We start from the raw sequence: 13,031 nt of genomic DNA, 5'->3' as shown, positions 1-13,031 counted from the left end.
ATCATCCTCCCCTCTCTCCACCACCACAGTTGAGCCTTCGTCATCTCTCACCATCGGTTCTTCTCCCTCCTTTCATAATGCCCATCACTACATTTCAATCAAGCTCACGTCCAAGAATTTTCTTTTCTGGCAAACTCAGATTGAGTCCTTTCTGGATGGGCAGAATTTATTTGGTTATCTCGATGGAACCATTCCCTGTCCGAGTGAACCTATTGTTGCTGCTTCTTGGTGTTGCCAGGATTCTCTAATTCGAAGCTTCCTTATTGCCTCCCTCTCTAAAGCTGTGTTTCCACTCATTCCTGGCAAGCGTACTAGTCAAGCAATATGGTAGACTCTTTCTATTGCTTTCTCTTCTCCTTCTGAAAGTCATACTATGTCCCTCACCATGGCTTTACAAGAGATTCAACCAAAACCCAGTGAACCTGTGTCACAATTTTTGCAACATGCAAAGTCCATCGCTACTGAATTAAATGCTGCTGGTCACACTCTCTGCCCCAACACTTTTAATCTGCATATCTACAAAGGCCTCAAGGCTAAGTTCCAGGCCATGGTCTCCTCTTTATTGACAAGGACTGATCCCATCTCCTATAATGATCTTCATGTGATGTTATTAAGCCATGAATTTCTTCATGGCACGTCTCTAAATAAGCTTACGATCACTGATGCTACTTCCATTGGCTCTTCCCCAACTACAAATACTGTTCAATGTTTTTCCTCCCCTGGTCCTCACGGTTCTCCGTCTCCTCATCGGGGTGGTCGTGGTGGTTGGGGGGGTAGGGGCCGTGGTGGTCGCGATCATGGCTTCCCGAATTAGCAACCTGGCCGTATCTGGTGTTCTATTTGTCGGCGCACAAATCACTCCATGGATTGGTTCTATTATCGTCAATAGCCTAGTTATGCTCCCCCAAATAATTTTTCTTACCCTTCTCCTAACCCCCTGTCGGCTGCTCACTACACCTAACCCACATACCCGTCCTATGCTACCCACCCCCCCTCCTACCATCATCCCCATCCAGTCCTTTTGCCTACCCCACCATCGTCTACCTCACTTCCTTGGTACCTTGACACTGGTGCTAGTCATCATGTAACTCCTAACATTCAGTCCCTATCATACTATGATGAATATAATGGTCAGGATCAATTGCATGTTGGTAATGGTAAAAGCTTACCCATCACTCATTGGATCTTCTTCTCTTCCTTCTAATTCTTCTTGTTTATTTTCTTTACATAATGTCTTACATGTTCCTTCTATGTCTAAATCCCTTCTTTCTGTTAAAAAATTTACTCGTGATAATAATGTATTCTTTGAGTTTCACCCCTCTCATTTTCTTGTGAAGGATCAGGTCACCAAGTCAACTCTTCTTTTTGGTCCGAGTAAAGGAGGCCTCTACGAGCTTCACCCTTCACATTCTCCATCTGCCCATCATGTTGTTCGCACCTCTCTTGATATTTGGCATCGTCACCTAGGACACCCACATGAGCAACTTCTCCACCATATGTTAAAAATAAATAATTTACCTTTTCAATCATCTCGTCTTAGTAGCCTTTGTAAGGCTTGCCAATTGGGCAAAGCGAGTCGTTTGTCTTTACCTACAATGCATCATAGGAGTTTATTTCCCTCAGAACTTATTTTTAGTGATGTTTGGGGTCCCTCCCCTACTGCTTCCTTTTGATGGACATCGTTTTTATGTAAGTTTTGTGGATGATAACACTAAATTTATTTGGTTTTATCCTCTTATTCATAAATCTGATGTTTTTGATGTCTTTCTCAAGTTTTAAGCTCTTGTTGAACGTCTGTTTAGTTGTAAAATAATATCCATTTAGACTAATTGGGGTGGCGAATACCGCACTTTACTTACTTATTTTTCAAAACTTGGAATTTCTCATCGTGTTTCTGCCCCCCACACTCATGAGCTGCAAGGTTCTGTTGAATGATGTCACAGACACATCATTGAGACAGGACTCTCTCTTTTAGCTCATGGGTCGGTTCCTCACATATATTAGCACTTGGCCTTTAAAACGGTTGTTTACTTGATTAATCGCATGCCTACTCCGGTCTCTCTTGGAATCTCTCCCTTTCAACTTGTTTTTCATCGCATTCTGGATTATTCTTTTCTTAAAGTTTTTGGCTGCCTCTATTTTCCGTACTTACATCGTTTTAATAAGCATAAAATGGATTATCGCTCATCGTTGTGTGTGTTCCTAGGCTACAGCCCCTCTCATTTTGGGTATCGCTGTCTCAATCTTACCACTAATCGAATTATCATTGCACAACACGTTAGGTTTGATGAGGAGTCCGTCCCCTTTTCTGTCTCAATTCTAGGACCCCCACCCTCTTCTCCCATTATCTCTTCACCATGGGCCTTTGCCCCTATTCGGATCCCTTCCCCACCTCCTCCCATGCCCACACCATAACCAGCCCTGCAAGTCTAGGCACCCTTATCCCCAGTGGGGGGTACTAGTCCTACGCCCGTATCCCCTTTGGATGAGCCTTCCCTAGCCATCCCTAGTCCTACCCCTTCTCTTGACTCCCCAATCCTTAAACCCATCCCCTTCATGAGCTTTACCCACCCTTAACCATTCCCACCCCGGCTGCACCCTAACCGTCCCAACCTCACACCCGCCATCTCATGCAACTGAGGTCCAGGCCACATGCTCTCAATGCAATTACTGTTCATACTGAACCGACTTGTTTTTCGCAGGAAAATAAGATTCCGAAATGGCAGGTTGCAATGGCGGAGTAATTTAATGCTTTACTTCAAAATGGGACTTGGTCTCTTGTTCCAAGGTCACCCCATATGAATATTATTGGCTGCAAATGGGTGTACCATATTAAAAGAAAGGCCGATGGGTCTCTTGAGCGCTATAAAGCACGGTTAGTAGTAAAGGGGTTTCACCTACAGCACGGGCTTGATTATGGAGAAACTTTTAGCCCTGTTATTAAGCCCACTACCATTCGCGTAGTTCTCTCAATAGTTGTGTCCCAATGCTTTTTTGCACGGTTTATTGACTGAGGAGGTTTACATGACTCAGCCCCCGGGTTTTATTGATGCATCTCATCCCCAGTCTGTTTGTAAATTGCATAAATCACTTTATGGATTGAAACAAGTGCCCCGTGCCTGGTTTGCCCGCTTGTCTGACTTTCTTCTTTGTCTTGGTTTTCATGGTTCTAAGACTGACAATTCCCTATTTATTCGACATACGGGTAGTCATGTCTGCTATATTCTTACCTATGTTGATGATATTTTAATAATAGGTAGTGATACTGACATGGTTACATCTCTCCTCCAACAGCTATCTGGGGAATTCTCCATCAAAGATCTTGGCAAGCTCCATTTTTTCTTGGGTATTGAAGTTGTTCCTCATTCCCGTGTGCTAGTCTTAACACAATCTCGATATATTTCTGATCTCTTAAAGCACACTGGTATGGTTGATTGCAAGTTGGTCAAGACTCCTATGGCCACATCAGTTAAGCCTTCGAATTCAGGGGGTGCTCTCATGTCTGACCCACTAAATATCGGTCTATTGTTGGTGCTCTCCAATATGACACCCTCACTCGACCAGATGTTAGTTTTTCAGTCAATTGGTCTTGTCAATTTATGTATGCTCCTACGGAGGACCACTAGCAACTTGTTAAATGTATTCTTCATTATCTCAGTAGTACCCGGTCACATGGACTTCTTATTGAGCAATCTCCTATTCGCTCTCTTCAAGCCTTTTCTAACACTAACTGGGTTGGTGACACTGTTGATCGCAAGTCCACAGGGGGATTTGCAATCTTTCTTGCTCCCAATTTAATTTCTTGGACCTCTAGGAAACAAAGAACTGTGGCACGCTCCTCCACTGAGGCCGAGTACAAAGCCCTGGCAGATGCATCGGTCGAGCTAGTTTGGTTGGAGTCCCTTATGCGTGAGCTTGGTTACCCCTTGGCTGGTCCACCAATTTTATGGTGTGACAATATTGGTGCCACCTATCTCTCTGTTAATCCAGTGTTTCATGCGCGTACCAATCATGTGGAAATAGATTTCCATTTTGTTCTTGATCAAGTGTCCAAATGGCAATTGTAGGTTCAATTTATCTCTCCACAAGATCAGCTTGCAGACACTCTTACTAAGCCTCTTACTTCGACGCGCTTTGCATTCTTGAGGGACAAGTTGAAGATTCGGCCTACCGATCCTCCACCTTGAGGGGGTGTATTAAGAGAAAGAACCAACCATATCATATATCTTTCCTTTCTCAGTTGATCACATGTGATGATAAAATCTTTCCCTATATTGATACAATCTCTTGTACATGTAAACACAATATTCTCTATATTTCTTCCCTAGCTTAGATCAACTAGGATCTCACCACTTGTATTGCTTATATATTCTCCATTGAGAGAAATCAAAATCAAGGAAATATATTCAAGCCATTATGATGGAACCATTCCCTGCCCAGCTGACCCTACTGCTGCTGATCCGTGGAAGCACCAAGATGCACTCTTGCTCAGCCTCTTAATCTCCTCATTATCTAAAGAGGTTCTTCCTCTAATTATTGGAAAGAACACCAGTAAAGAACTTTACGATGCTCTTCGTGTCTCATATGGCTCTACCTCAGGCACTCGCCTACTCTCTCTCAATCTCGCTCTCATAAAAATTACCCAAAAAAATGATGAACTAGTCTCTGCCTTCCTTCAGCGTGCTCGATCTATTGCGGATGAATTGGCTGCTGCTGGAACGAATCTCTCCCCAGAGGAATTCAATGTCCACATCTATTGTGGTCTCTGGCCTATACTTAAAGACATCTTTCCATCTCTCCTCACCAGATTGGAAGCACCATCTTTCACTGATCCTCTCGTTCTTCTACAAAGTCATGAACTTCTTCGCTCCTTCAACAAGATGGTCGTTTCTGGCTCCTCTACAGCATCTAACTCTCCTTCAGCAAACATGGTCAATCGTCGTGCCCCCTCTTCAGCTTCTGATCCTAGTTCTACCTCCTCTTCTCGAGGCAATTTCTATGGTCATGGAGGACGCGGTCGAAACCGTGGTGGTGGTCTCCCACAGGGTAATGCTTCATGGTGCACAATTTTCCATCGCTTATATCACACCACTCAAAATTGCCACTATAAAGATCAACTTCACATTTTCCACCACCCTACCTCCACCTCCTCCCATTCTTCCTCATCTTATTATTCTCCTCAACCAAACCCCCCATATCACCCATATACCCCCTCCCCCCGACCTGTTGCCTATTACACTAAACCACCTCTCCTTCCTAACCCCCCACCCTCCACCGCCTTAACCTGGTATCCCGATACTGGTGCCACCCACCATGTTAACCCTAACCTTGGTTCTCTCTCCACATATGACGTCTACACTGGTAATGATCAACTCCATGTTGGCAATGGTAAGGGTTTACCCATTTTACACATTGGTGATGCTGCTCTTTCCTTCCCCCATAATGATCTCTCTTTTCGTATCTCTGATATTTTACATGTTCCTAGCATTAATAAACCCCTTCTTTTGGTTCAAAAATTTGCACAAGATAATAATGTTTCCTTTGAATTTCACCCTTCTTTTTTTTCTTGTTAAGGATCAAACAACCAAGGCGGTGCTCTTTTCCGGTCCAAGTAACGGTGGCTTATACACTCTTTCATCTGCTTCACCTCCTCCTTCTACTAGTCTTGCTGAACGTACCTCTCTTGATGGGTGGCATCATCATTTGGGTCATCCTCATGAACATCTTCTTCACCATATGTTACGCATTAATAATCTTTCGTGTCAGTCCACACGGTTAAGTCTAGTTTGCACTTCTTGTCAATTAGGCAAGTCTTGTCGCCTTTCCTTAGGAGAGACTAGCTCTCGTAGTTTATTTCCTTTGGAACTTGTTTTCAGTGATGTTTGGGGTCCTTCCCCTATGCCTTCCATTCATGGCCATCAATACTTTGTTATTTTTGCAGATGATCACAGTAAATTTATTTGGTTTTATCCTATTGTCTTAAAATTGATGTGTTTACAATTTTTTGTCCATTTCAATCTCTTGTGGAACGCCAATTCAACCAAAAAATAAAGGCAATTCAGACTGATTGAGGTGATGAATATCGTACTCTTCCCCAATTTTTCTCCTCTCTTGGCATTACTCACCATCTGTCTTGTCCTCACACCCATGAACAACAAGGGTCTATTGAGAGATGCCACTATCATATTGTTGAAACCGGGCTCTCTCTTCTTGCCCACAGTTCCGTTCTACGTCAATATTGGCACCTTGCTTTTGAAACTGTTGTTTACTCAATCAACAGGATGCCATACAAAGTATCTCACACCATATCTCCATTCCAACTTGTCCACCATAAGCCACTGGACTACTCCTTTCTTCGCGTATTTGGGTGTCGTTGCTTTCCTTATTTACGTCCTTACAACAATCACAAAATTGATTTTTGGTCAATCCCCTGTGTTTTCCTAGGTTACAGTCCATCTCATACTGGGTACCGCTGTCTTGATTTGGTCACTAACAAATTTTATACATCTCGTCATGTTCGCTTTGATGAAACTTGTTTTTATTTTACCACTCCGCCTTCCCCATATGCATCACCTACTCCTCAAAGCTCCCCCACTCCATGGGCAGCAGCTCCCCTCCACGCTATCTCCCCACCTCACTTACCGAGGTCTCCCCCTCCCCCTCCAACTACACCGTCAACCACCCCAACACCTTCAATTCTTACTCCATCGCCTTCTCCATCACCAATCCCTCTTGGACAACCTCTCTCTCCCATGCCATCCTCCTCTTCACCATCACCATCTCCACCTCCTTCTGGCACCAAAACCGTAATTGACCTATACAACTCCACCATCCCTACCTCAACCATGCCACAACCCCCACATCCCATGCAACTCTGGCCTAGGAAACCTCCAAGTGCCCTTACCACCACCGCTACCATCATTATAGAACCATCTTGCTTTTCACAGGCACACAAAATACCTAAAAGGAGAGCAGCTATGTTTGAAGAATTTAATGCACTGATTCACAATGGTACATGGTCTCTAGTTCCCCGCTCTCCCAACATGAACTTGGTTGGGTGTAAATGGGTCTACCAGATCAAACGCAAAGCAGATGGATCTCTTGATCGATATAAGGCCCGTCTGGTGGCCAAAGGTTTTCATCAACAATAGGAGGTTGACTTTATTGAGACATTCAGTCCTGTAGTTAAAGTCACTACCATTTGCACTATCCTTGCTCTTACAGTCAGTCACGGTCGGCCCATCCGGCAAACTTGATGTTCATAATGCCTTCCTTCACAGGCACTTCAATGAAGAGGTTTTTCTGGTTCAACCACCCGGCTTTGAGGACACCATCCACCCTAGTCATGTCTGCCGGCTTCACCATTCTCTCTATGGCCTCAAATAGGCTCTGCGGGCTTGGTTTCATCGCCTCTCACAATTTTTGGTTTAGTTTGGCTATCAGGCCTCCAAAATGGATCCATCCCTTTTCATCGATTGGTTTGGTACGCAGTTTATTTATGTGCTTGTGTATGTTGATGACATTCTGGTAACTAGTTCTGACAGCTCCCAAGTGGATCGCCTCCTTTATCACTTGGCTCTTGAGTTTTCCATCAAGGATTTAGGACCCTTACATATTTTTCTTGGAATTGAAGCAATCAAGCATTCTCAGGGACTGCTTTTATCCCAGTTTCGGTATATTGGGGATCTCTTGAGTCGCACTAGCATGTCTCACTGCAAGCCAATCCACACTCCAATGGCTAGCACTCTCAAGCCGCCTTTGGAAGGGGTGCCCCTGTATCGGATCCTACCCAGTATTGGTCAGTGGTTGGTGCTCTGTAGTATGTCACACTAACCCGCCCTGATGTTGCATTTGCTGTTAATCGTGCTTGGCAACACATGCACGCTCCCACTGAGGATCATTAGACCATGGTTAAACGTATCCTACGCTATCTCAAGAGCACTATCATTCATGGCCTTCTTCTGAGTCGCCACTCTGGCACTACTATTCAAGCTTTCACGGATGCTAATTGGGGTGGTAGTGGTGATGACCATAAGTCCACTGGCGGCTATGCCATATTTCTTCGGAATAATCTCATTTCATGGTCTTCACGTAAACAAAAGACAGTTGCTTGGTCTTCTACCAAATCTGAATACAAAGCTCTAGCAGATGCGGCTGCAGAACTAATTTTGCTGGAATCCCTCTTTGATGAAATTGGGTTTCCCCTTCGCTCCCCACCCATTCTCTAGTGTGACAATATTGGTGCTACCTATCTTTCAGCCAATCCAGTGTTCCACGCTCGTACCAATCATGTAGAAATCGATGTCCACTTTGTCCGTGACAGGGTCGCTAAGCAGAAGTTATAAGTCCAGTTCATTCTACTCATGATCAGATTGTAGATGTTCTCACCAAGGCTCTCCCTACCGCTCGCTTCCAATTTATGCGTGACAAGTTGAAGCTTCGGTGCACCGACACTTCACCTTGAGGGGGTGTATCAACCCATTTAGGATTCCATTCCATCTATAACGGTTGTAACTAGTCGTAATCCAAAGTCAATCTCTATTATCGGTTGTAGACTCACAATAGGATTCACCCATGTGAGACTCCTAAATCAAAGGGGTTATTATCGCATGGGTTAACTATCCTATTGTGATCTCATATGTGCCTCTATTTATACTCTTGTAAATCTGCAATTCAAAACATACAGAATATTAAAACCAATAGAGCTGAAAGCTGTTTGTAAACATAAACTTTGAGCTCCATCTGATCTGCCGTATAACAGATAGTTGGGTTCATTCCAAAAGTGGGCTTTCTTGTTATGCTTAGAGCTAACAATCTGATGCAGCCCAGAAACATGATTACTCCCCCCCACGTTTTTGTTAGATGTTTCCGTGGGTCGTGTTGATCTATCGAGAGTGCTTGGTATAGTTCTCCCTTGTTGTTGCCGCTCCACCTTCAATGCCTTTTGATAGGCATCGGATATATCCTAGATATCAAATAGTTCGAGTTGAGCCATGATGTGGGGTTGCAGCCCTCCCACGTACTTTGCGACCAACTGCTCTCCCAAGTCGGTTCCATTATTTCGAATAATCAAATCATTGAACTCTTTAGTGTATTGTTCAACCGATCTGAATCCTTGTCTAAGATTCTGAAATCTCATACACAAGTCTCGGGTGTAATGAGCGGGAAGAAAATTCTTCGTTAGTTTCTCCTCCATTTTATACCATTCAGTGATTGGAGCTTTGTTGCTGTTTTGGACAATTTGTCATTCTCGATGCCACCATGCAATGGCTTTGCCCTGTAGGCGCATAACGATCAGACCAACCCGCTTGTCTCTAGGAACCTCCTGATGCTCAAAGACCTCATTGACTAGAGTGAGCCAATCTATAAGTTCATCTGGGCTTTCTTGACTTGAAAATTCAGGAAGATCACCCTTGAGTTTATGGTTCCAGTCCTTCTCACGCTCAACGGGTGGTCGCTGCAGCGGCGGCCTTCTCCCACGAAATTGCCGAAGATCCTCCGAGGAAGATGACTATTTATCCGTGTGCTCTCCCTGATCGCTGGAATGGTGCGATGCTGCACGCAGCTCCTCCAGTTCTCGGGTTAATTCGGTGACACGCTGCCAAAGTTGTTGTGTCTCCTCTCGTGTGTTCACCTCCTCCAGCCGAACAGAGTTAGCTCCTCTCCTCTTGGGTGCCATCAATGCTTGGTTTTGCCAACCTGGTTAGCAGCTCTAATACCAGGATAATGTAGGGGGTGCTTGGGTTCAGTTGCTCTTCTAGGCTACTGAAAACCAAAACGAGTTGCAATTCTTCAAGATTGAATTAATGGAGTCCAAGACTCAACCGTTCATTTCATTTCAAAAAATTTACTCCTTACAAACAAAAGACTTTGCTTATATATATGATTTCCCTCAACCCAATCTTGGTTCCCCTATAATCCTATGGCCAAGATTACAATTTATTTTAAGTAGTTACTAATTGAGAACATAATTTCAATCAATCCCCTCCAATCTCTCTTTATTATCAATCACTTTCCAATCCTCCTCCAATCACTCTTTATTTAAAAGGTTACTCAAAATACTCCAATCCTCCCCCCAATCACTCCTTATTTCAAAAAGTTACTCAAAATAGGGAGGCCTCTCCAACGTTTCTGGGCTGCATCACAATCTCAGAGAATATAGAACTCAAAAAGGACAAGAATTTGGGTTTTGACATCCTCTTCACATGGTTAAATCTGTATACATTCATCTTAGCTCCCACCCTGCAGTAGTTTAAAACATATTCTTTTCTCTTCTAGAATTTGAAATATTTTCATTCATTTATTGGTTTGAAATTTTTGCAGGCTATCACTGCATAGAAAGGATCTGATCCAGGCAACAATCCAAACAACCTCATGATCCAACCAAAGGGAGGTTGGTTCCCTTGAGCACTACTAGGGGTTGGTACCGTCCGAACGATTTCCGGCTGTGTGAACCCTTCAACACTTTGGAAGTACTGCACTACAAGTTGAACACGGCTATATGTAGTTCCTTCTCTCCATGCACTGATGGCTTTCTCATAGAACAATCGATTACTGAAGCTCACAATGAATACCCCTCCTGGCTTTAGCACTCTAAACACTTCTGCAAATACCTGTAACGAAGAGTGAAGATAATATGTGTCAATTATTACTTAAAGTTCCCTCTCATCATATTTAAGCAGAGTGCTTTGGAGTACAATGTTCTGTGGGCATGGTTTTGGGGAAGGGGAACTAATGACCCATGGTAAAAATTTATCTTTGTGAGGTGTGAAGTGGGAATCATGCCACAACACCAATGCATTAGAAAATAGTCTGGTATTGAAGTAATTAAAAAGCTCTTCACAATGGGCAATTCTTATTGATGTAAACCTTAATGATAAACCTCTAAAGAAGAGTATCAGCCATTGAGGAGAGTCAATGGAGGAGTTCTAGTGGCATTGGTGGCCTCTCCATTATTGAAATCTCGGGTCTCAGCACTCTCATTTTCCAGAATTTTACATCAAAGGTTTCAGATTTTATTTCCTCCTCTAGGTGGCACTTTCCCAGTGTTAGGTCTTCTCTCTTGCAAAATGTTATTGTAGCAGCTGAAGCAATATATATCCTCAATAAGGTGGTGAAGACAGATATATTGGCTTGTGATGAGATTCGAAAAAGAATACCAAAATCCCTTTAGAGTTCATCAATTTGGGTTAATTTTCTTCAACCTAGGCATTCCTTATTTGGGTATTGATGGTTACATCTACTTGGCAGCTTTTGTGGAGACTCACGCATCAGAAGCTTCGAACTGACAATCCATTGGTTTCGAGATGTGTTCTCTGTTTAAAATCTGGTGAGAGTTTTCATCACATCTTCCTTGATTTCTCTTTTACCAAGTCTATATGGCAAAGTTTCTTGAATCAATTTGGCCAATCTTGGCCTGATTGTTCTTCTATTCCTAATCTCTTTTTGTGGTGGAAAAAGAAGGTTTTTGTGTGTCCTCTTAAAGGGGTTTGGATGGCAGGATTTGTTCTTCTTGCTGCCCAGTTATGGTATGAAAGAAATTGGCAAATGGCCATCGGTATGAAGTTAGAAACAAAGCTCTATATATTAGATTCATGAGTTTCTGTAAAGGGACTTAAGTTGAAGCAGCCTCTCTAATGAATAGCTCCATGAAAACAGTTTCAGACCACCTAGTATCACATTTGGGGATTATTTTCCACCAACCATTCTTGGGTTGGATTAAACTGAATATTCACATTTGACAGATGTCTTCTTGGCAATTCTGTTTTAAGTAGGTGGTGGTGTTTTTTCCGAATCATGAAGGTAAAGCTATATGGTGTTTTTGGAATTTCTTGGGGGTGTGTACGAATTTTACAGCAGAGTTCTCTGCTCTTCTCTAAGGTCTTCTCAAAGCTAAGGATCTCGGGTTTCAGAAGTTATGGATAGAAAGAGATTCCAGCACTGTGGTCATTTGTATTCAAAATAACTCCATTCCTTAGCCATTCCTTCAACAATGACTCTATCTATTCCATATCAGTCCTTCATATCTTGGAAGATAACTCATTGCCATAGAGTAGTAAATCTGATTGCTGACTCTTTGGCTAAAAGTAAAGCAATTCAAAGATCTTTATTTTAACAAGAAAATAATTCATATTAGGTCTAATTGTGTCATCAGAAAGCAAAATATCAAAGGTAAGAAGAAAAAGTGTCGTACCTTCTCGGGCTGTTGGAGATACTGCACACTAACAGTGCACAACACTGCCTCGAAACTAGAACTCTCCAAGTCAAGCTCTTGATCTTTGTTAAGATCTTTGACAAAGAAATTATCCAACCTTGGATTCTTGGCAAGCTCTTGGGCATTAAGCCCATGTCCCACCACCTTCTTGTACTGAATCTCTTTAGGTAAATGGCTAACCCATGAGCTCATTAGATCAAGTATCACCCAACCAGGCTTCAACCGTTCTCTGTAGAGTTCAGTTAAGGTAGATATGAAACCATCATCCACATGAGTTACAAAACGTGGGTAGGCATAAAATTCTCGGTCTGGAAAGGTGTTAAGCTTTGTTCTACCTTCTTGTGTAAGAACAAGGCGTTTGATTTTGCCTGCTGAGGATGCTTTAATTTGCTTTTTTTCATGGTGGGTTTTTGATGAGGATGCTAATTTAGTTCTTGCAAGGTCTTGGGTTTTGAAGGGAGAAGAAGAGTAAGTTTGGACTTGTGAGAAAGTAAATAGGTTCCATGTCTTGCGGTTTGGTTGAGTGATGAGCATTGAGACTTTGCTTTGATGAAATTATGGAGAGGCTTTTATGGGAACAGGGAGAGATTAGCTTTTAGCGGTCGTTAACACTTGTGGAAGATACGAAGTTTCTTCAAAAGCTGACATCTGAAGGGCTGGGCTTGATCTAGCTAGCCCATGTTTAGTGGCGTTCGGCCTATATGCTGTGGCTCAATTCGATTCAATTTATCTATCCCCAAAGTAAGCCTCCCCAATTTTCATCCATAATTCCAATAGTTAAATCCTTGCTACTCAGCCATAATGTCTATCAGCGGGA

At 42.9% G+C, this 13,031-nt stretch overlaps 1 protein-coding gene across 1 annotated transcript; it reads right to left on the bottom strand.

The window, feature by feature from the left end:
• Positions 1-10,278: 10,278 nt before the first annotated feature.
• On the bottom strand, positions 10,279-12,820 carry LOC122641815. The gene is made up of 2 exons (XM_043835119.1): positions 12,194-12,820; positions 10,279-10,613 (listed from the first exon to the last, which is right to left on the bottom strand). Exons 1-2 carry the CDS (start codon positions 12,746-12,748, stop codon positions 10,293-10,295), a joined length of 876 nt encoding a protein of 291 aa, XP_043691054.1. The 5' UTR covers positions 12,749-12,820; the 3' UTR covers positions 10,279-10,292.
• Between the last annotated feature and the right edge of the window lie 211 nt (positions 12,821-13,031).

This window comes from Telopea speciosissima, chromosome 10 (assembly GCF_018873765.1).
Source record: "Telopea speciosissima isolate NSW1024214 ecotype Mountain lineage chromosome 10, Tspe_v1, whole genome shotgun sequence".
NCBI lineage: Eukaryota > Viridiplantae > Streptophyta > Magnoliopsida > Proteales > Proteaceae > Telopea > Telopea speciosissima.
This window is presented reverse-complemented; position numbering and strand designations above follow the sequence as displayed.